This window comes from Elgaria multicarinata, chromosome 2, assembly GCF_023053635.1.
Source record: "Elgaria multicarinata webbii isolate HBS135686 ecotype San Diego chromosome 2, rElgMul1.1.pri, whole genome shotgun sequence".
NCBI lineage: Eukaryota > Metazoa > Chordata > Lepidosauria > Squamata > Anguidae > Elgaria > Elgaria multicarinata.
Window position 1 is genome coordinate 131,333,165 of NC_086172.1, and position 22,946 is coordinate 131,356,110.

Genomic DNA, 22,946 nt, shown 5'->3' on the forward strand with positions numbered 1-22,946 from the left:
ATGCATGTGTTTGTTTGGAGTGATGGTGATTGTGTGTGCGTGTGCGCGTGAGTTGGGGGGGATGATTTGGAGGTGATATTCCTATTAAATAATGCATTTTAGGAACATAGATGTTCCTTTCCAATTTGTTTGCTATAATTGGCATGACGAATTTCTTGCACTTTAAAATAAATTTAGCAATTTCAAGTTTTGTTCTTCTTATTTTTTTCCAGGAAACATATGTTCTTAAAAATCAAAGTTGGCAATTTTTTGGTGTGTGTTTGTGTGTGTGTGTGTGTGTGTGTAAGTAGCTCACCCTGCCTAGGGCGCCAAATAGTCTGGCACCGGCCCTGAGGCCAGGCCATTCAGAATCAAACTTGCATACAATTGTGATTACATTTAGATCTTGCTTGTCAAGCAGTTTACATGGGGCTCCCAGGCAGTCCCCAATCCAGGCACTGGCCAGGCTGAGACCTGGTTAGTGCTAATATTGTGAGATAGGGGAGGGCTGCGAGGGGCAGCGGAGGGACTGAATACTCAAATCCCCCATCCGAGGTCATAGCAGCATCTATGGCCTCAGAGAGGGGTCTCTGAAGAATCCCATGGTCCTTAGGATGTTCTCTCAGGGCCATAAGATTGCTTTCCTAGCCATTCAACAACTGTGGCTTAATGCCCTGGCTTTTCTGAAGCAGGTAACCATAGTTTCCCAGTTCAGACAAAACAGGAAACTATGGGTAATTAAAGAGTTTCTGGTTTGATCCCAGTTTTGCGTAGGGAACAATGAGCAAAAGGCTCATTCATATCTCAGCCACAACACAATATTGGAAACTTATAGCACTCTTAATTGAAGACTTCATAAGCTATTGTGCTGGTGAATCATGTTTAAACTTGTGTCCCATCTTACCTCCATCACCACGGAGGAATCGCCAGAGAGGAGTGTCCATTCATAAGTCACGATTCCATTGTCATCAATACTTTCTGTACCCCTCAGTGTTGCTGGCTTATTAGGCTGCACTTTCATGTCCATCCAAGCTTTGGCTATAGGCGGCTTATCATCTGGCAGGGGGGAAGAAAGCAACAAATTTATATTTAAATGTATATCTTGCTTTTCTACATGTTGCACCCAGAGCAGCTAACAGATGCAAATCCAATAAGAAATATAATTAAGTCTATTAAAAAAAAACACCCCAAGAGGAATAAATAAAGAGGAAAGAATTTTTTTAATCCAACTGTGAAAAGGGCAGGGAACAAGCACATGACTAAAAGCCAGCAATAGCTACACCTGCCTATATTAGGGTGACCATATGAAAAGGAGGACAGGGCTCCTGTATCTTTAACAGGTGTATTGAAAAGGGAAGTTCAGCAGGTGTTATTTGTATATATGGAGAACCTGGTGAAATTTCCTTTTCATCACACCAGTTAAAGCTGCAGGTGCCCTGCCCTCTTTTAAATCTGGTCACTCTAGTGTAGCTCCTGCAGCTTTAACTGTTGTGATGAAGAGGGAATTTCACCAGGTTCTCCATATATACAAATGACACCTGCTGAAATCCTCTTTTCTATGCAACTGTTAAAGATACAGGAGCCCTGTCCTCCTTTTCATATGGTCACCCTAACTATATGCAACCTGGATAAGACAGAGGTCAGGTATTTCCAGTTATTAAAATGTTACATCACAAGTTCTGTTTTCAGTTAATGCAGCTGCACTATGGACAAGTAGAACACCTCTCGAATTCAATTTTAATTACAAGAGGAATATGCCAAAGATGTGCATTATGTCGGTTTTTGTTTACTTTGTTTTTAAATGATATTGCTAGTATTTTAGTCTCAAATTATTCACATCCACGAAGGCTAGCCTTATTCATGATTTCTGTATTGCTCTATGTGGACAATGCTGTCCTGCTCACTCAGACAAGGCTGGGGCTTTTATACCTTTTGGATGCCTTTGCCATTTATTATTCTTTTAAAAAATCAATGGATTGGATCCAGACTTTGTTAGTCAGAGTAGACCCAGTGAAATCATGGGGAACTTAAGTTAGTCCCATTTCATTTTTAGAGCAGATCCATTGAAATGGGAACTTAAGATAGTCCCATTGATTTCAATTAGTCCCCTCAAACTACGACTAAGTGCTGCAATAGTTCCTCCCCCTCACCCCCGAAAGTTACCAGTGGAGAGGAGAAGGGAACCCTGCCCAGCCCTCATCAAAACAAGGCCTGCTAAAACCTCAGCAGTGCAAAAGGAGGAAGTGAGCCAGCACAGTCCACTCCATCGGCTGGGTTGGTACTAAGGGCCAATTGACTCCTCCTTTCCCAGAACTGGCCCTCTCAGGGCCATTCCACCCAGTGATGAAATGTTTATGTAACCATGAGGAACCAGTTCTTGAATGTGCTCTCCCAGTCCTTTTTCTTCCTGTATCATGCCTATTAAAATGGTCAGCCTGCAGGCAGGAACTAGGTTTCTTTAAATCTCTGTATGTGCAATGCCTAGGAAACTTTAGGTGATTTATAAATAACAAATCCTATGCACATTTTACTTGGAAGCAAGACCTACTGAGTGTAACAAATGTGCACAGGATTGCAGCACAGACCAAAAGGTTTTTGAAAAAATAAATAAATAAGTTCACCTGTTGCCTGAAAGCCACCAGGATGGGGAAGCCAAGCAAATATATTTAATTATATATAAATTGCCCTTGTATGTTGTCTGTCTGTTTTTATGCTTTTATGGTTTTAAATTTTGTAGATTGATTTTTAATGTTCAATGTTTTAATCTTTGTAAACTGCCCAGAGAGCTTCGGCTACGGGGTGGTATATAAATGTAATAAATAAATTAATAAACCTTCCTAGGCAAAGAAATTTAAAAAGGCTCTAGATCTTGTTGCCTGTACTTCAGATCACACTGGCATGCAGGAGGGGGCATTCAATCAGATAGACATGAAACACAATATACCGTATTTCTTCGATTGTAAGACGCCATCAATTGTAAAATGCACACTAATTTCAGTACCACCAACAGAAAAAAAAACCCTAAGACACACCCGCGATTCTAAGATGCACCTCATTTTTAGAGATGTTTATATGGGAAAAAAAGTGCGTCTTAGAATCGAAGAAATAGGGTAGGTCCTTTGCTATTTTGTGACCACTCTATAGCTACCTTCTGGAACTCTGTTCACAGCAACGGTACCAACTACTCTTCGATTACACTGTGCCAATGGATAAAGAAATCTCATTACTCTCCACTGATGACACTGAAAGACACTATGGTAACTACAGGGCTTACTTCTCGATTTGCAGGACATTAATTCCTAGTTACTCAGCTATCTCATCACAGACAGCATCAGAGATGGCTTACATCATAGGGAGGATGAGTAAAGTTGACGTAATTGCTACTGAAATTAGCTCATTGGAAACTACTGTTTACTCCTGATTTTGAAACTGTTTTTTCCCCCCATTTGGATAAACTTTATCCAAATGGAAAAACAGTTTCAAAATCAGGGCTTAACAATAGTTCACATCTATAGGCCGACCTATATTCCATTATATCTTATTTTCCTGTAGCAATCGTTTGCTGCCATTCAACTGCTACAGCAAAAACACACACCATGTATTTGTACTTGGCGATTACAAAGCCAATTATATTGACTTGAAGGTCACTAAGCAAATGTTGCTAAGGGCCAAGAATCAACACTGACCTTGCATTTGCTAGCCACTTCTCATTGTGTAATTTTGAGTCCAGACAGAAATTTACAGATTGACACCTTGTGAGGTGAATTTTTGAAGTGTTAAGTGGCAAAACATTATTACTTTTAAAAGCGTCACTAAATGCCAGAATTTTCAAGTTATACTCACTCTATAAACAATGTTGCAGAAATTTCATTATACCTTGCCGATTATACGGCAAAACATTTTCCAGTTTGATTTATTAATCTGTCAAACTGAGAAGTCCACTATCTGGTTTTGCAAGTGGTACACTACTTCCTCCACATTTGTGATCTTCATTCCACGAGTAAGGAACTGTAACACTTTCAAAATGCAGGTGTGTGGTTGGGGGGCATTTTGAACGTTTCCCCATGAAACAAAAACACCTCCATTATGCACATAAAAATAGCTGAGGGGAGGGGGAAGCTAAAGGGAAAAGGCAGGGAGCAGTTTTCATGTAGAAGCGCTGAAGCAATCAATTCCTCCATCTGTAGCAAGAGTGGCACAATCTTGAAAAAATATTACCACTGGATAGACAATTAATTGTATATCCTGAGAAAGTTGAGAAAGACACTTAAGAAAGTTGAAGAAGCTGGGCTAAACTTTTACATTTGAAAGTCCAATGGTAACTCTTCTATTCAATACTTGATCTCACAGTGGGCACGAGAGTCTTTAGAATGCACAACACTGGGATTTCCCCACCCCCACCCCTCAATTGTCCTAACACATATTTGAGCAACAAGGGCTGTTCATCTTGCAGAGCTGGCGTCAATGGGTGGGATCTGGAAGGCTACAATACAAAACACTTGCAGACGGCTTGAAAATATGACAAATAGTATTTTGAAGTCAATTGAAAATGTACTAGGAAATTTACAAGGACTTAAACTAGCTTGCCTTGCTGTTAATCATTTCCCTAATTGATCACGGAGCTACCTGAGCTTCAGTACTGAAAGTAGTCAGACAATCAAGGTTGGCGATTAAAACCAAAAGCAGACGACATTGTTGCCAGAAACATTCAAGACATACCCAAAGGTTTAGATTAGAACACACACACACACACACACACACACACACACACACACACACAAACACACACACAGAATTTATCATTTCCCCAATAGTAAATGCCAGCATCTCCGTAGCTCTCTTATACCTGGTTAGCCTATTTGTTCACCTAGCACAGGTGCGGGGAATCTGTACCACTTCCAGATCATGGACTCCATCTCCCATCATTCCTGAATTTTGTCCCCGCTGGCTGTGGCTGATGGGAATTGTATCCCTTCCAGATGTTTGACTTCAACTCCCACCATTGCTGAACATTGGCCATGCTGGCAGGGACTGATGGGAACTGTAGTCCAACACCTGAAAGGGGCACAGGTTTTCTAATCCTCATCTAGCCCAATACTCCAGAGCCACAGGTAGAGGTCAGCCCCATCACCTATTGCTGATGCTCAATCAAGGTAACAGAGTTTAAACTTGGGGCCTTCTTCCTGCAATATATGTGCTTTATTCCTGAGCTATGGTTCATTCCTTCTACTTGGTGATGCATTCAAGCCAAAGTTTGAATGCATCAATTTACTGCAATGGTGTGTCAGGGGCTGGTGGGTGGGTGTCACATGTGTGTCACATTCCTCCTGTTTTCTCTCACATCTCAGGTATCATATGGATAAAGGGGTAACATGGGTTGAACCAACTCTATGGTTCCTTGCCATATCAAGGGTGATACTTGCATGGCAAGAATCTCATCACTGTCTCTGCCCACATGGTTTCTTCATCAGTGTGTCACCAGAATAGTATGGAACAATCCACAGGGAAGCAGCTCCTCAGCCAGTGCAGCAATCTATGAATTCACTGCATTTGGCCCCCAAAGGCGAGGATATTAAGTAGTCAAGAAATCTCCTGCTGTTGGGGTGGGTAAGGACTGGGCAACTTGCATCCACCCAGCTTTTCCCCCTGCTAGGATGGCTGTGATTAAACAGCTAAGTGAAAAGCAAGTTTTCTGCTTTTCAATGTTATACTTCAACATGAGGATTACTGTGGCTGAACTATTAACCATTTTACAAAATAATTAAAAGACCACACATTATAATCTTGCTCACTTTTGGTAGTATTGTTTTTAAAGAGTAGAACCACTACATCAGCTTGCCCCAACCCAGGTCCTTTCAGATGTTGGACTATAATTCCCATCATCCCCAACCATTGACCATAGGACTTGGAGGTCAGAATACCTGGAGGGGCCCAGATTGATAATTCTTTTGCATTAGATGGAAGTAGACAAGGTATATAGTCTAATACCAAATGTGCTAGCAGCACTCTGTCCAAGCAGCACTCGGTAGAAGGAAAAGCAACCTGGGAGCTGCTGTGCGGTGTACCGCAAGGTGCCATCCTTTCCCCAATGCTATTTAATATTTACATGAAACCGCTGGGAGAGATCATCCAGAGGCATGGGGCGGGGTGCTATCAGTATGCTGATGACACCCAAATATATTTCTCTATGCCTTCAACAACAGCGTCAGCTAAGGATAGTGTGTCTCCTCTGAATGAATGCTTGGAGGCGGTAATGGGCTGGATGAGGAAAAACAAACTGAAGCTGAATCCAGACAAGACGGAGGTGCTCGCTGTCAAAGGCCATAACCTAGGTTTGGAGGTGTGTCAACAGGTTCTAGATGGGGTTACACTCCCCCTGAAAGACTGTGTTCGCAGCTTGGGGGTGCTTCTGGATCCGTCGCTCCAAATGACAGCCCTGGTTGTGCTTTTTATACTGTATTTTGTAATTGTGCTTTTAACCTGTTGGTTAATTTAATTTTTAATTTTAATTTTTAGTTTTAATTTTTGTGAACCGCCCAGAGAGCTTTGGCTATTGGGCGGTATAAAAATGTAATAAATAAATAAATAAATAAATAGATGCAACGGCCAGGAGTGCCTACTATCAGCTTCGGCTGATATGCCAGCTGCGCCCCTTCCTAGAGTTCGAAGACCTAAAGACGGTAGTGCACGCGCTGGTAACTTCAAGGCTCGACTTCTGTAATGCGCTCTACATGGGGCTACCTCTGTGCCTAGTCCGGAAACTTCAACTAGTCCAAAATATCGCAGCCAGGCTGGTCACTGGTACACCTAGGGGTGACCACATTACACCAGTTTTAAAATCTCTTCACTGGCTGCCGATTAGTTTCCCGGAAAAGTACAAAGTGTTGGTTATTACCTTTAAAGCCCTACATGGTTTGGGTCCAGGCTACCTGTGGGATCGCCTTCTCCCGTACAATCCGCCCCGCACACTCAGGTCCTCTGGGAAGAATCCACTTCAACTAGCAAAAACTAGATTAACAACTGTTACCCAGAGGACCTTCTCTTCTGCTGCTCCCAGACTGTGGAATGGCCTGCCGGAGGAGATTCGTCAACTTGACAGTCTTTTAGAATTTAAAAAAGCAATAAAGACTGATCTATTCTGGCAGGCCTATCCAGTGAAATTTTAGAATGTTTTCAGGATGTTTTAATCATGTATGGTATGTTTTAATTCGTTTTAATGTGTATTTTATATCATGTTTTTATACTGTTTGTTTTACATTTTGAATTGTTTTAGTTTTTGTGAACCGCCCAGGGAGCTTTGGCTATTGGGTGGTATAAAAATGCAATAAATAAATAAATAAATAAATAAAAATACAGATGTGACAGATCAAACCTATGTCACAGAGGTATTCAAATCAGTTCTGTGAAACATTAAAAGCAAATGTGACTTTGGAAACAAATAACTCCCCCCCCATGTGTGTTTACACCACCTCTTCTCCCCTGAAACTCATTAGATCATTTTCTCCGTAACGACACCCTGTTACCGAGGTTCAAGCTACATATGAATCTGGGTGAAACATGATTGAACTCCCCAGCACTTTTCCCCAGGGGAGGCCCTGTGTTTTTCCTGCCCCATAAAAAGCAACTAGGGGAACAGGAGGTGTTCATCACAAAACACCCTACAGGAAAAGGTTAAACTTCCCCAGCATTGCTGCTGAGATCAAATTAGGAATTCCCCTGCCCCCTTCATTTCACAGAGAGGTGGAAAAAGCAAGGGAAGGCTACAAGATCAAGCATGGACATCCGGACTTCATGTACCATTTCAGCTGGAGCCTTACTCAGAGCTATCTAGCCCAGTTCCATTTGCTCTGACTGGCAGCTGCCCACAATGGGCTCAGGCAGAGCGCTCTCTCTCTCTCTCTCTCTCTCTCTCTCTCTCATCTAGTTCTCTCCCACAAACTGAAGCAGGGACCTTCTGTATGCAAAGCACATGCCACTCAATCTCTCTCTCTCTCTCTCTCAGCCCACAGAAGCCATTTGCCCAATGGGCTGGATGGGATAGCTGCTTTACATTCCTACCAATCAGGCTGTTGGGTGAGCGGGCAACACTGATCCATCCCCTGTCATTGCCATCTGCCACACCCAACCTCATTTCTGCCTTCCCTCTGTAGCCAGACTGCACCCATTCCACTGACCCTAAACAGTTTTGAAAGTGAATAGAAAGCTTCAGTTTGGTCTCTTTGCGCACTGGGACGCTCAGTAATCAGGCATCAAAGGCCGCTTTATTGTCTCTGGATTGGAAGTAGTCCCCTGCTTCTCCTTCACAGGAGTCCCCACTGGTGGCTTTCCAGTTCAGTAAATAAAAGACAGGGGAAGGACCAGCCTACTGTCACAATCTTCTAGAATCCTGGCTAGGATCCAAGAACAAATTCATCAACAAATTCTGCCCAATGAGTCCTGTGTGATTATGGAAGACAGGTAACCTCCTTCATAGGTCTGCCTTGCATTACATTATTATTGCTAATAAGGGAGGTGGAGAGATTGTATCAGTGTAAATTTTAAGAATAGACACTTAAGGGAATTGGGTTTCAGTACCAAACTAGCTAGTGTGGTACAGTTAGAGCAGCTCCTCATGTAACACATCAATCATATTTGCCAAGAGCATTCCCACGTTACATGCAACAAACACAATACACTTCCTCAAACACCAATGTGCATGTACTGGAATGCCAGCTAAATGTACACATGTTTAAGGACATATGTTTATTGTTCACACCCGTACTGCATAAGGCACCAAGGTAACACTGGCATACCAGCGGCAAATAACCTGAAGGAAATAGAGTGAGAACAACCTTCTCCAACCTGGCACATCTGACAGTTGCTTTGGACTACAACTCCCATCAGCACTAACCATTAACCACACATGTGGGCAGATGGGCATTGTAGTCCAAACATCTGGTGGGCTTGGGAAGGCCGGTATAGGGCCTCGCTTTAAGGATGTAGAATTTAGTAGGTAAACCTGACCTCTAAGATAATGCCTCAGCACCAGCTCTTTATGTAAACACTGAGCAATCTGTCCACTTTAAGAAGAGCTACAGAAATTGTAGGATAATTGTTAGAACCCTAGAAATCACATCATATTTATTTGTTTGTTATATTTATATCCCACCTTTCCTCCAAGGAGCCCAAGAAAGTGTACATGATCTTTTCCCTCTCTATTTGATTCTCACAACAACCCTGTAAGGTACATTAAACACAGAGTCAGTGACTGCCCCAAAGTCACCCAGTGAGCTTCATGGCTGAGTGGGGACATGAGCCCAGGTTTCCTAAGTCCCAATCCAACACTCAGTGTAACTACTATACCACACTGGCTCTTTTGTACAGGTTCTTTCAGAAATTTCAGGCATGTGGTTAAAATTATTCTGGAATCCACACAGGGTTTTACCTGGAAATTTACGATGACAAGTGCACTTACTGGCATTTGTTTGCATATCTCTCACAGAGAAATATTCCCCCAGGAAACTCCCAGAAAGGCTTTAAATGCGGAGGTACTTGACTGCAAAAAAATGTGCAAATCTACTTCCTGCAGTAAACTCCACAGTCAAAACTAGGAAAGATGCCACCATTCATACCTTTATATCCTTGACATTACGCTAGTGTCCTGCATGTTTGTCCATGGCTGCACTTGATGACTGTTTGGGAACTTTAGCTGGGGTAGTTCCATTGTTACTGTTCCCCAGTCTTCCCCCAAGGAGTGCAAAATAGCACGTCATTCTTGCAGCATGGATGCCAGTCGACAGATCGCCTTCTGGTGCTGCTGCTTGTCCTGACTACCAGAAGAGGTCTACCATATTGACTCTGACTATTGCAGGAGGCTGATCTGACCAAGGAACTGAAACAGAGAATCTCTGTTTTTTCAGTTGTCTTGAAGGGTCTTGCAACACTTCATACATATACTTCAAGTGGGGATACTAAGGTAGCCAAAATGGCACCCTTCATGCAAAGGCTTGTCCAAGGTTTACAGAACAAAATAAGATGATGATGATGATGATGATGATGATGAAGAAGAAGAAGAAGAAGAAGAAGAAGAAGAAGAAGAAGAAGAAGACTACCTGGGAGTAAACCGCAAAATGGCCCAATGAGGACTGAGCATGCTCAGGGGCCATGCAATGCTGAACGACTCTTGTTGGAGGGGGGCAGGCAGGAATGGAGTTGTTGGAGCTCAGAACAAGAAGCCCTTCACACTGCAACATTTTGTTGCAGGTCCCACTTGTAGTTTAGTGGGAAAATGTGCTTCTCATTGGATTGGATTTCAGCAATTCCTGGAATCTGCCCAAAAGCTGGACCTACCTAGAGTGAAGGCTGGTGACTCTAATGGCAGTGGGGTGGTGAATCCACTCCATGTTTCAGTCAGAACTCTAAAGGAGCTCTCCAAGAAGTTTCACAGAGTTCTGACTGGCTCAGAGTGAAACCTGGAGAGGATTCATCACCCCACTGACATTGGGTCAATGAGACTTTAGTGAGTCATGACTCACATAAGGCTCATTGATTTCAATGGGTTTACTCTGGCTAAGTTTGGATCCACTGAACACAATGCCTTGAGCAACAAAATTTGGGGTGTGGAACAGGAGAGGGAGTAAGCTCCCAAGCTATTTCAGTAGCACTAGCTTCCAAGTCTAGGTGGCTAAAGATCAAAATCTAAAAGTCATCAACATTTGCTTATGGGATGGTGTCAATTTGGAGCACTTCTCCTCACCCCAAAAGGTTTATAGGAAAAAACTAAAAATTGGACTGCGCTTCCACACCTTTCACAATACTAGATGGTGCAGTTCTAAAAACAGGCAAGAGTTCAAGGAGGTTATTATTCCACTCCCACTGAACTGGTTTGCCTAGACCTAGAATAAACCCATGAAGTCATAGTTTAAATAGCAGCCTATGTTACTGCTGGTAAAATTCCGTGTGACCTGCCCTTTCACATACACGATTGTGTATACAAGACACAATATTCCCATTTTAAGGAGAAAACAGTGGAAGAAACAGACTGCTGGTTCCAAAGGGCTGTAGTGTAGCATATCTAAAGAAAGCCAGTGTGGTGTAGTGGCTAACATGTCGGACTGGGAATCGGGAGATCCGGGTTCTAATCCCCACTCGGCCATGGAAACCCACTGGGTGACTTTGGGCCAGTCACAGACTCTCAGCCCAACCTACCTCACAGGGTTGTTGTTGTGAGGATAACATGGAGGGGAGGAGGATTATGTAAGCTACCTTGGGTTCCTTGGAGGAAAAAAGGCAGGATATAAATGTAATAAATAAAAAAGAAAGATCCAGAACAGCAGCCAACCCAAAACTAGATATTATGGTGAACGGTGTTATCCCATAAGGAACCCACAACAAGGTTCAAGAATTGAGGAGCACTAGAATTGCACTAGGAAGCAAACACATGGAAGAAAGTCTTTGGAATCTTCCTATGAACCATGCCAGGGTAGAGGTCTTAAAATTCACATTCAATTCAGAGCTTCATTCTGATTTAATAACATAGCAGATGCTTTAGGCCTAAAGTCTTTTTTGTTTTTCTAAATATTATTTATTGAGTTTTCATATATAAAATTGATATAAAACATAGTGTTGTTGCATTATAGACATAACACCAATAAACTTAACAACAAAATCATCACTGAGTACATTTCATTTCTAGAATTGATTTATTTTTCAATTGAATTTCAGGATTCCAAGTTTATGTAAAAATTAAATACTTTCATTTGTTCATACATTTATGCCAAGAAGTCTTTCCAATAAGATCCATGTGAGTTAATGGAGGTTCTGTATTATCTGAATTATTTGTAAAATCTATGAAAGCTGCCCAATATTCATAGAAGCTATCTTTGCAGCTTTCTAACTTGGCTTGTTAAATTCTCCATCAGAGTGATGGGCCATAAATTATCCCTCCATACGAGGCACTAATGTTTAAGAGCATTCTTAATTGCCCCTGGAGGCTGGCAAAGGCGGCCTCAGGAGCAGCAGAAGTGTTGCTCCACCAAAGGTTAGCACTCGCACCCTGTTTCAGGGACCCCAGTATAGCCATGGCCATAGGCTGCTTCTACACCTGCCTTTTTCCCCCGGGATCGTCCTGTGCATCCAAATGATACACAGGGGATCCCGGGACCAGGCAGGGATGATCTCTCCCTTTTCCTGGGATAATCCTTAGGTGTAGAAAGGGCCATAGATGTACTAATGTTAGAGTTCCTGCCAGTGATAACACCTGAAAGCTCCAGGCTTTTAAGGACACTTGAGCAAAATACCCTCCATGCCCCACCCCCCCTCTCTCAGTGAGCCAACACCATTGTCACTAACTGCTATTGCTCCCCTCTCTCATCATTGCTGTCACCTGCTTGCTTGACAAGTAGAAAGCCAGTGAGCGGGTAGGCAGTGGCATCTAATGCTCTTCCTTCTTACCACCATCATTGTCCAGGCCAGAACGAGAGAGGCAGGCTGCAATGGGAAAGAGGAGGAACAACTCCAGGGGGTTCTTGTCAGTGGGCCCCTACGGGAGTGTGGGCCCTTGACAGGTGCCCACCTGTGCCTAACTTCATGCTGCCCCTGGAAATGCATCACCACCCAATAAAAAGAGGACAAAAGAGGGTATTAATTTGCATACATAGAATCATAGAATAGCAGAGTTGGAAGGGTCCTACAAGGGCATCTAGTCCAACCCCCTGCTCAATGCAGGAATCCACCCTAAAGCATCCCTGACAGATGGTTGTCCAGCTGCCTCTTGAATGCAGATTAACATTTGCATATGCTAATCTATACATTTAGATGCACATTTAGAAATTATTATAATGTTAATAAAAATGCAGTGCATCTCACCATAGTTTGGAAAACTGACCAAAAGACCTGTGTGCCTCTCTGTTCAGTCTGCTGTTCAGGTGCTAACTGTTGATGGGCAATAATTCTTATGGTTATCTTGAAATCAGACTTGGACAGGACAACCCTGCAAATAGAGGACTGTCCTCTGTAAAGGAGGACACTCCCATTGTGGTCAAAGGGTGGTGAAGCAACCACTGGAACACCATCAAGAAGAAAGAAAAGGCCAGCCCCCAACCTCCACCATAGATATTAACAGGCAGCCTTTGTGAGCAGAGGAACTCCCACACGCACATCAAGTTTCTGCGTCTGGAATGGATGGTTGAATTGCGGTCATGTTTATATTGCAACCCACATTGTGTGTATATTAGCTAACAAGAGCTGACAAATAAATTGAATGTGAAATATAATATTGGCAATGCTTTATGACACCTCATCATCACTTGCATGAAGTGAGTGAAGGTTGCCACCCAAACTGGGCAGGGCTCTGGAGAAATCACACTGGACATACCAGTTGGGGCATTTGGCCTACAGAATAATGACGAAAAGGGAAGCAAAATGGACCAGTGAGCTGATTTGCCCATCCAGGTTGTGATGCTATGGGTTGGTTGATTACATCTACCTTTACACCAGGAATTTACATGTTTTACTAGCCCAGACATATCTACAAGGTTAGCCCACTTTCCCAAATGACATATTCATTCCCTCTGCTACATCACCCCAACCGTTATTAGTAATTATTTTTAGAGTGCTGTTTAGTGTACAAAATGCTTTGTAGTCATTTCATTCATCTGGACATCAACCCTGCAAGTGAAGTCATCACTGTTCCCATTATACAGATGGGGAACTGAGGATGGAAGAAAGTGATCCGCCCAAGACCACACACCAGTTCATTTCAGAATCCAGCTCTTACAAGTCTAAATCCCTTACGATTATCCATTAGGAGCACAGTACTTTCTGGAGAACCTACCACTTCCTCACGAAGAATTGATTTCTGCTCTTCCTTAGTTTCCCAGAGCCATGATGTACCTATTTATCTCCTCCTGCCATTCTTAGAGACATATTGCTGGGGGGGGGCATATTGCAAGAATCAGGGATATACTACAAACATACTGCAGGAACAGGCACATTCGGATTCTTTCAACTAATCCATAATACATTCCTGCCACATGAAATCTCCTATTTCTCAACTGCCTCCCTTTCTGCTTCTGCACATTCCTTCTTATTTCAAATAGCTTAAAACATCTAGTGTACTTGCAGGAGAGAAGCAAGGGAAGCAAAACAAGAAGGGTCTGGCATTGTTCCTAGCCATCTTGATACTTTGTGCCTCTTGTCAGGTTCATCACTCTTTAAATACTTAAAAGGTTGTCACACAGAGGAGGGCCAGGATCTCTTCTCGATCCTCCCAGAGTGCAGGACACGGAATAACGGGCTCAAGTTAAAGGAAGCCAGATTCCAGCTGGCCATCAGGAAAAACTTCCTGACTGTTGGAGCAGTACAACAATGGAATCAGTTACTTAGGGAGGTTGTGGGCTCTCCCACACTAGAGGCATTCAAGAGGCAGCTGGACAAGCATCTGTCAGGGATGCTTTAGGGTGGATTCCTGCATTGAGAAGGGGTTGGACTCGATGACCTTGTAGGCCCCTTCCAACTCTGCTATTTTATGATTCTACGATCATTCAACCAGCCCCATCTTCAGCCTTGGTCTCTCGGAGGTGGTAATCCAGCGACTTTAACTGTTACATGTGTGAGGTTGGGGGCGGTGAGAATTTGGGAGGGAAGAATTAAACCTCCTGTTCCTGTATGCAATGGTTCCAACCAAGATCAGGGCCCTGCATGCTTACTTAGTATAAAGACAGAGAGCTGCACACTATGTGATTAACATGTAGCTCAACCCATTTCAGACTGCAATTCAACACAATGCTCCTCCTAACAAAATAAGCTTGCCACATATGGAAAACTAAGGGTCAGAGGGAAAAGGTCTAGCTAGCCTAGTGTTCATCCTGACTTGCGAGCTTTCTGCGCACAGGGAATTATTTTTAATATGGATGAGCATTCAGTCATGTGAACACCCCCTATTTGCAATCTGAAGTTGCCCCTCTCAGACACAGGTTTACCTGCATAGTGATAACAAGACTGTCACTAGAACGTAGGAAGCTGCCTTATACAAATCAGATCATTGGTCCATCTAGCTCAATATTGTCCACTTTGACTGGGAGCTGCTCTCCAGGATATCCAACAATGGCCTTTTCGCAGCCCTACCTGGAGATGCTGGAGACCAAACCTGGGACTGTTCGCATACAAAGCATGTGCTCCACCAGTGAGCTACAGCCCCACCCCTGTAGACTGATTTACTTCCTGCTTTTGTTCCCACTATCAGAGGCACTTCCTTTCAGTTGTTTGGACTTTCTCTCTCCCTGCCACACTGTGTGTCTTTTCCCCAATGCAAAGTAGACTCAACATTAATTGGATGAATGCAACCAACAGGGCTGGCCCCAGACATTTTGATGCTTAAAGCAAGGAACAAGATGGCATCTTCCTTCCAACACCACATAAAATAGCTGCCCCAAAGTGGCAGGTGAATATTCCTTCCACATTGATGACTGGACAAGGCCCCCCTACTGCACCTTAAATGCAGCAGTCTAGCTCACAGGGCAGGCTGTGTGGCGCGCACACAGTGCTGTCTCCCCATACCTCACCACTGCTTCCTGCCCCAAAGCATCTGCTGCCTGGGACAGCTGCCTCACTATGCCTCATGCGAGGGCTGGCCTCACAGGCACTTTTTTAGGACAAAATGGAAGGCAGAATTATTTATTTACAATATTTATACACCGCTCCCCATTTAAAATTTTGGAGCGGTGTACAAGATAAAACAAAATAAAAACAGAACAAAACACTTTAAAATAGATTTTAAAAGAAGCAAAATGAACCATGGCTGCTCACTTCCTGGAATAATGATGTTTTCAGGAGACGCGAAAGGAATACAAAGTTTGCGTCTGCCTTACTGCCAGAATTATGCACACCGCCTTCTTTGAGCTCCTTTGAGGAAAGGCAGACTATAAATTCAATAAATAAAACCGATAATGTCTTTATATAAATAGCAGCCCCTATAAAGCATGAGCTGCCTCAGGACTGGTTTGTGTGAGTGTGTGCTCATACATCTGCGCGAGAGACAGGGTATTTGGATGGGAGTTTTAACTAACTAACTAACTAACTAACTAACTAACTAACTCTCTCTCTCTCTCTCTCTCTCTCTCTCTCTCTCTCTCTCTCTCTCTCTCTCTCTCCCCCCCCTCTTCAAAGAGGCTTTTTGCTTTTCAAGAGAAGTGGAGGCCCTTGAGGCATTTTTTTTTGTCAGGTCCATAGCAGGGAAAGAAAGAATTCAACTCAGTGGATGCTGGTGGCTCCTATGTCAGTGAGGCTGTGAATCCACTCTGAGTTTCAGTCACAACCAATCAGAATTCTAAAGGAGCTATTCAAGGTTCTGAATCCTATTGCTGAAATTAGTTTCAGCACCCTCAATAGCTACTTTAGAGTTCTGGCAGATTCACAGCCCCACTAACATTATTTATTTATTTATTTATTTATTTATTTATTTATTTATTTATTTATATAGCACCATCAATGTACATGGTGCTGTACAGAGTAAAACAGTAAATAGCAAGACCCTGCCGCATAGGTTTACATTCTAATAAAAACCATAATAAAACAATAAGGAGGGGAAGAGAATGCAAACAGGCACAGGGTAGGGTAAACAGGCTCTGGGTAGGGTAAAACTAACAGTATAAAGTTAGTTTTATACGAGCCCCATGTCAGCTATGAGTCTTCAACAAGGCCGGAGGCCTTGTTGATTGTAGGCAGATTGATTAGAAATAGTTTTGGAATATCAGAATCTGTGCAAGCTGGTCTCTGTCAGAAGTTCCCATTGGAGTAGCTCACTCCCTGTCTCGGCCTTAAAGCCGCTAGTTCTCTGGGAACTGATAAGAGTGTTTTACAAATGTGGGGTCCCTCTTGTTAAAGGAGTCATTCAGACTGTAGCATCATCATGGTGGGCTGAGCAGTGCCTCCCTGTTTGGATATGGGCATGTGTAACAGGCCAGAGCCCTTGCCTGTCAAGTGGTTTTGAACAGGCCTTATAAGCTGGATCATCTTTCAACTCATGGCCTGAAATCCTTCCCTGTTTGGGACTTTGAAAGCACTCTGCACATGGATTCTCTTCTATTTGGACTTTGGATTTCTAAGGACCGTGCCATGAAAAGTACTGTGAGGCTTTTCATAGACTTGAACTTGCATTTGCTGTGGATTGGGTGTTTGTGGTCAGCTCAGTATTTGGCAGGCTGAGTTTGACTGTTTGGACATTTCCTCTGCCAGGACTCAGGTGGCAGGGAGTTGCCAGTGCTAAGTTGAAGCATGGGACTTCTGGTGCCTGGGATTTTTACCTCTCCCCCCGTGATCTTGTTTAGGCTTTGGCCATGTTCCCTGTGTTTTTGGATGTGTGTAACCATTAAGCTTTTCACCATGAGAATTCCCTGAATAAAAGAAGACTCACTGACTGGGTCATGTGCATGCTGAAGTAAAACATGACACCGCACCGTAAAACATGACACCGCACTGGTTAAATTTCCCCTTCCAGACTCCCTACAATCCCAAGGTTGCTCAGGCTTTCAAAAACACATACCTTCATTACATTCACATAATTAACACTGAATTGCATTTGAGGCAATTAACTACAAATTTGGTTCAGCCCCAAGACTAGATGGGGAAGAGATTAACATGCTTTGGGTCACAGGAGCTTCCCTTGCCTCCTTGTTCAGTCACAATTTTAAAGATTTTTTGGTGATGCCAATTTTAGCCTCTGCTGCTCAGAGCCAGTGTTTGAAGTGTTGGGCTAGGAGCCAGGAGATCCAGGTTCTAGTCCCCACTTGGCCATGGAAGCTCACTGCGTGACTTTGGGCCAGTCACAGATTCTCAGCCCAACCTGCCTCACAGTGCTGTTGTCATGAGGATAAAATGGAGGAGCCCCAAAAATAAATAAATAAATGTTTTATCTTTTGATTGATTTATATAGATTTTATTTGTGCTGTACATTGCCCTGGGAGCTACTGGCTATAGGGCGACTAATAAATCTTAAAAATAAAATTTAGGACACATGTTTTCAAATCTTTTTGTTTTTCCTGAAAATATGGCAGATAATGCAAGGCAGGCAGACACTCCCAGTTGTCTCGGGTTGTTGCCCTTCGGGGAGGAAGTACGCAATTGCCTAAGACAACCACAGAGTCTTATCTGCCAAACTAAACTAGGTTTTAATGAGATGCACAGACAGGAGGTGAACGCTGTAGTTTTGCTTCCTCGGATCCCCATAACACAGCTGAGAAGAGGTCCCAGAAAGGTCAGGAAAAGAAAAGAAAAATGACGTAAATTCCAAAGTATCTGCCAGGTAGGCAAAGTCATCTCGCTGCTTAGGGGCTTTGTTAATCCCGTCTCCTAGAAACACACCTACAGTGTCTGACTCTTTTCTGCTGCTCAACGGAAATGATGCACTCACCTGTCCTGTTCCAACAAGCTTTGCATTCCCTCCAGGATTCCCCACCTCCTGACCTATTTCTTTGTACGCCAGAGCTCTAGAATTTATTTATTTTCTGGCCATGTTCCAGCCAGGATTGTTCATCTTCTCAAACTGGATTTATTTCAAATATTTTGACCCCAGCTTTCCACAATTCAGCCCCCAAGGCAGCCAAGACACACACATAAATACTCCTCAAAGCTAAAAGCATACGACAAAGACGAAGCAAGAACTAAAACAGAAATGGAAACAAATAACCATTTTGCCTCCTTCCCTCAAATCTCATCTAAGCAGAATGCATAATTTGGGCTCAAAAAGGAGAGAGCACCAAGCAAATGTTTCTGGGAAAGACATTCACAACTTAGGTGACTCTTTCCCAGACAAGCACTGGGAGCATGGCCTGAAATGATGGCCTCAAGCTCATAAGGGACAAAGCAATCATCCAGCTACCTTGCTCCCAGACTAAATCATTGTTACTGTGTACAGTCTTCAACCCATACCTGTTATATGATCTATGATTTAAAGAAACTGCATAGAGATATTATATTAAGCAGTAAATAAACAATAAATGATCCAAGCTAGCATCCTTAGGGCACAATCCTATAGGTTGCCCCTCAATTTATTTATTTTATTTTTATTTTTATTTATTACGTTTTTATACCGCCCAATAGCCGAAGCTCTCTGGGCGGTTCACAAAAATTAAAACCACAAAAAACATCCAACAGGTTAAAAACACAATTACGAAATACAGTATAAAAAGCGCAACCAGGATAAAACCACACAGCAAAGTTGATTATAAGATTAAAATACAGAGTTAAAACAGTAAAATTTAAATTTAAGTTAAAATTAAGTGTTAAAATACTGAGTGAATAAAAAGGTCTTCAGCTGGCGACGAAAGCAGTACAGTGTAGGTGCCAGGCGGACCTCTCTGGGGAGCTCGTTCCACAACCGGGGTGCCACAGCGGAGAAAGCCCTCCTCCTACGATCCTCAATGATCGTAAGCCCCTGAATCTGGGGGTTATGGCCATCCTATGCAGCCTGCCCTGCATAGGATGACCATAACCCCTGAATATAATATATATAATATATAATATCTCTAAGCAGTTTCTTTTAATGGATAAATGGTAGAGGTGATCTTCACCTCTACATCCTTCTACCCAGCATTTTTCACTTAATTGGCTTTTAAGGGGGAGGCAGAGTTAAGGAGACTGGAGGAGGCTCAGGATGGCTCACATCCTGAGACACACCCACCCTTTCCCACTCCCTGAGGTTGAGTTTCTGACCTCAGAGGTCAGCAGGCATGGTTCTTTCTACACTGGCTGAAGGGGCAGGTCTCCAATTTCCCCCTCTGAGGTTGGAGCACTATCTCCAACCTTAGACCCAAGAATCCAAACTATCCTATGGCCTCCAGATGCTGTCTAGGGGCCATAGAATTGCTCCCATAATTATTCTTCAGTTATTATTCTTATAATAATTTGGGGGGAGGGGCAAGATAATACTACAGAGACATTTTGGTGTATTCAGGGATCCATTTACAGACCTCTCTTACCTAATTTGATGGCATATCCCACTAATTAGGTATTAAATTTGGTGTGGTTACCATTGAGGAACACTGCAGTCATTTTGAGCATCCCAAGGAAATGTGCAAAGAGAACAGGGGAAACTGCTCTAGTATCCTTATGAAACCATCCAAAATGAAGTTTGGAAAAGGGGGAAGCTGGTGTTAAAAATGGAGAAATAATTACATCGAGGATATTTATGGTGCGCTGAAAAAGTAAAAGCTTACAAAAGTAGGTATAATTGCTCAGGGTAGAGATGCTGGCTGGGGGATGCTGGGAGCTGTAGGACTTTTTTCTGTCTAAACATGCATAGGTTTGCACCCTTACAGGAAGAGAACATGTGGACGTAGCCATTGTAACATCTAAATGTTAACCTTGCAATGTTTTAAGAAATAGTAGTAGAGAAAGTTTCTCTTGTGATGGTATTATGGGCACAGCACCACACACAAATACACACACATGAATAAGTAAGAATAGTGAACCTGTCAAATATCCCCAATACAATGATGGTACTAAATAGGTTCTCAAATTGCAAAGCCTTCTAGGCAATCAAGTCATACCATTTGTCCATCAAGCCCAATACTATCTGTTCCCGCAGTGGCTCTCCTGGGTCACAGTCAGAGGACTTTCATATCACCTGTTACCTGATCCTTTTAACTGGAGATCAATCACAGCACCGTCTGCATTCAAGGTCCTACCCCTGAGCTATGGTCCCTCCTCCAAATACTGAATCATCCAGTCTCTTTCTCATCCTCTAATAAAATCTTCCAGGTTCAGCAAGAGATGAAGAATTCCAGGACGATGAAGAATTGGGCCCAATGGCATCTCTTGCACTACATTTAGTTCAATCGCAGCTTTTAAAGCTCAGCTAAAAACTTTTCTTTTTTCTAAAGCTTTTATTATTATTATTACTATTTACTTATTTATTTATATAGCACCATTAATGTACAAAGTGCTGTACAGAGTAAAACAATAAATAGCAAGACCCTGCTGCATAGGCTTACATTCTAATAATTTTAAAACTTGATTTTGTTCTGACTTTTATACTGTTAGTTTTACTCTACCCTGTGCCTGTTTGGTGCATTCTCTTCCCCTTCTTATTGTTTTATTATGATTTTATAGAATGTAAGCCTATGCAGCAGGGTTTTGCTATTTTATTGTTTTACTCTGTACAGCACCATGTACATTGATGGTGCTATATAAATAAATAAATAATAATAATAATTTACAAATTTTAAAACACATCCATTGTACGGGGGTTAGAATGGAAATGTAAAGAACTTTTAGTAAAAGGGACACGTTTCCAAGCAATGGAGCGCTTAAAATACTGCTTTCAAAACTTGGAATTGGAAGATCAACAGACTTGTTAAATGATGCACGTGAAGGAATTTTCGTCCTAGTGATCTTCACTATTTTTCAAGCAGGAGCCACGTTGGCTCCAGGCACCATCACTGAAGCTGCTTGGGGGGCTTTCCTGGGCAGTAGCGGGGTGGTCTCTCCTCTCCCCTGTCCCCAATCAAGTAGCAATGCTGCGTGCCAGAATTGGCTGTAAGTCTTTTCACCCACCACAGGCAATAGACCGATTGCTCCTGTGTTTTCCTCTCCCCCTGCTGCCACCTTAGTGCTGAAGGGCCCCAAAGCCTCCTCCAGTAAACCCAAGCAGGCAGCCCACTGCTAAGGCAAGCAAAGCAAAGGTAGAGAGCCCCTGCCGAAAGTGAGCAGACAAGAGCAAGAGAGCAACAAGAGCAAGAGAGAGAACTGGGGGAGGCAGAGAGTGGACAACTGCACTCAAGGTGATTGGGAACCACCAGAGGCCCCTGGGCCTTGCGGTGAAGTACACTGTCTTAAGGCTTTCCTGTAAAAAGCAAAAGCGGCGTCTCTCCCATCACTGTCTGGACATCCAGGAGTCAAGATGCACTTCAGCCAAAGGAAAAAATAATAATAAAAAAATAATTTAGATGGCTGCATTACACCCCACTTGCCCTTCTGCATCTGCTGATTGCACATTTCAGGGCCGAGTCACGTGTTGTTGGAATGCTTCCCATGGTCTGGCGCCATTTATTTTTATTTATTAGAGTGGCTTTTGAACCACCCTTCATGAAAAAGATAGACTGGTGTACAGAAAGAGACCCAGAACCAGTCACATAATCAGAAGATACAATGAAAACTAAGCTGACTATTTAATAAAACAATTTTAAAAGGCAGTAAAAAATAAATGACAAACTAAGCAGACTTTTTCATAACACAATTTTAAAAGGCAGTAAAAAAAATAAATGAGAAACACATAAGAACGCATGGGCAAATGAAATGTTTTAACCTGGTACCAAAAAGATAGTAAAATCAGAGCCAATCAGACATCTCTGGGGTGTTCCACAAGCGGTGCACCATAGCAGAGAAGGCTCTCTCCTTGTTAACACATAATGTGTGCATGGTAGGGAGAAACGCGGCTTCAGGTATTTGGGCAATAAGCCATTTAGGGTTTTAAAGGTCAAAAGCAGCACCTTGAATTGGTGTAAGTGATCCCATTTGACCACACCTGTTAACAGTCTAGCAGCCACATCCTGAACCAGTTGAAGCTTTCAAGGCCAGCACCACATATAACACATTACGGTAACCTAACCTTCTCCAACCTGGTATCTTCCAGCTGTTTCAGGCTACAACTCCCAGCACTAGTGACCACTGGCCTTGCTGGCTGGGGCTCATGGGAGTCATAATCCAAAACATCTGGAGAGCGCCAGATTGGAGAAAGCTGATCTAAACCGCGACTGTCTCCAGTAACACCCATTAGGAATGAAATCCAGTGTGATGTAGCGGTTAGAATATTGGATTGGGGAGACCCGGGTTCATGTCCCCACTCGGCCATGAAGTTTACCAGGTGACTTTGGGTCAGCCACTGACTCTCAGCCTAACCTACCTTACAGAGTTGTTGTGAGGATAAAATGGAGAAGAAGATCATAGAATCATAGAATAGCAGAGTTGGAAGGGGCCTACAAGGCCATCGA

The 22,946-nt window shown here is 42.9% G+C and overlaps 1 protein-coding gene across 1 annotated transcript in view; it reads right to left on the reverse strand.

Moving 5' to 3' along the window:
- Window positions 1-22,946, reverse strand: part of SPINT1 (serine peptidase inhibitor, Kunitz type 1) — a 46,644-nt gene that overhangs the window by 20,587 nt on the left and 3,111 nt on the right. Inside the window, exon 2 of the mRNA XM_063118863.1 lies at window positions 884-1,035. Coding sequence (XP_062974933.1) covers window positions 884-1,035 — 152 coding nt within the window. The remainder of the gene's footprint in view (window positions 1-883; window positions 1,036-22,946) is intronic.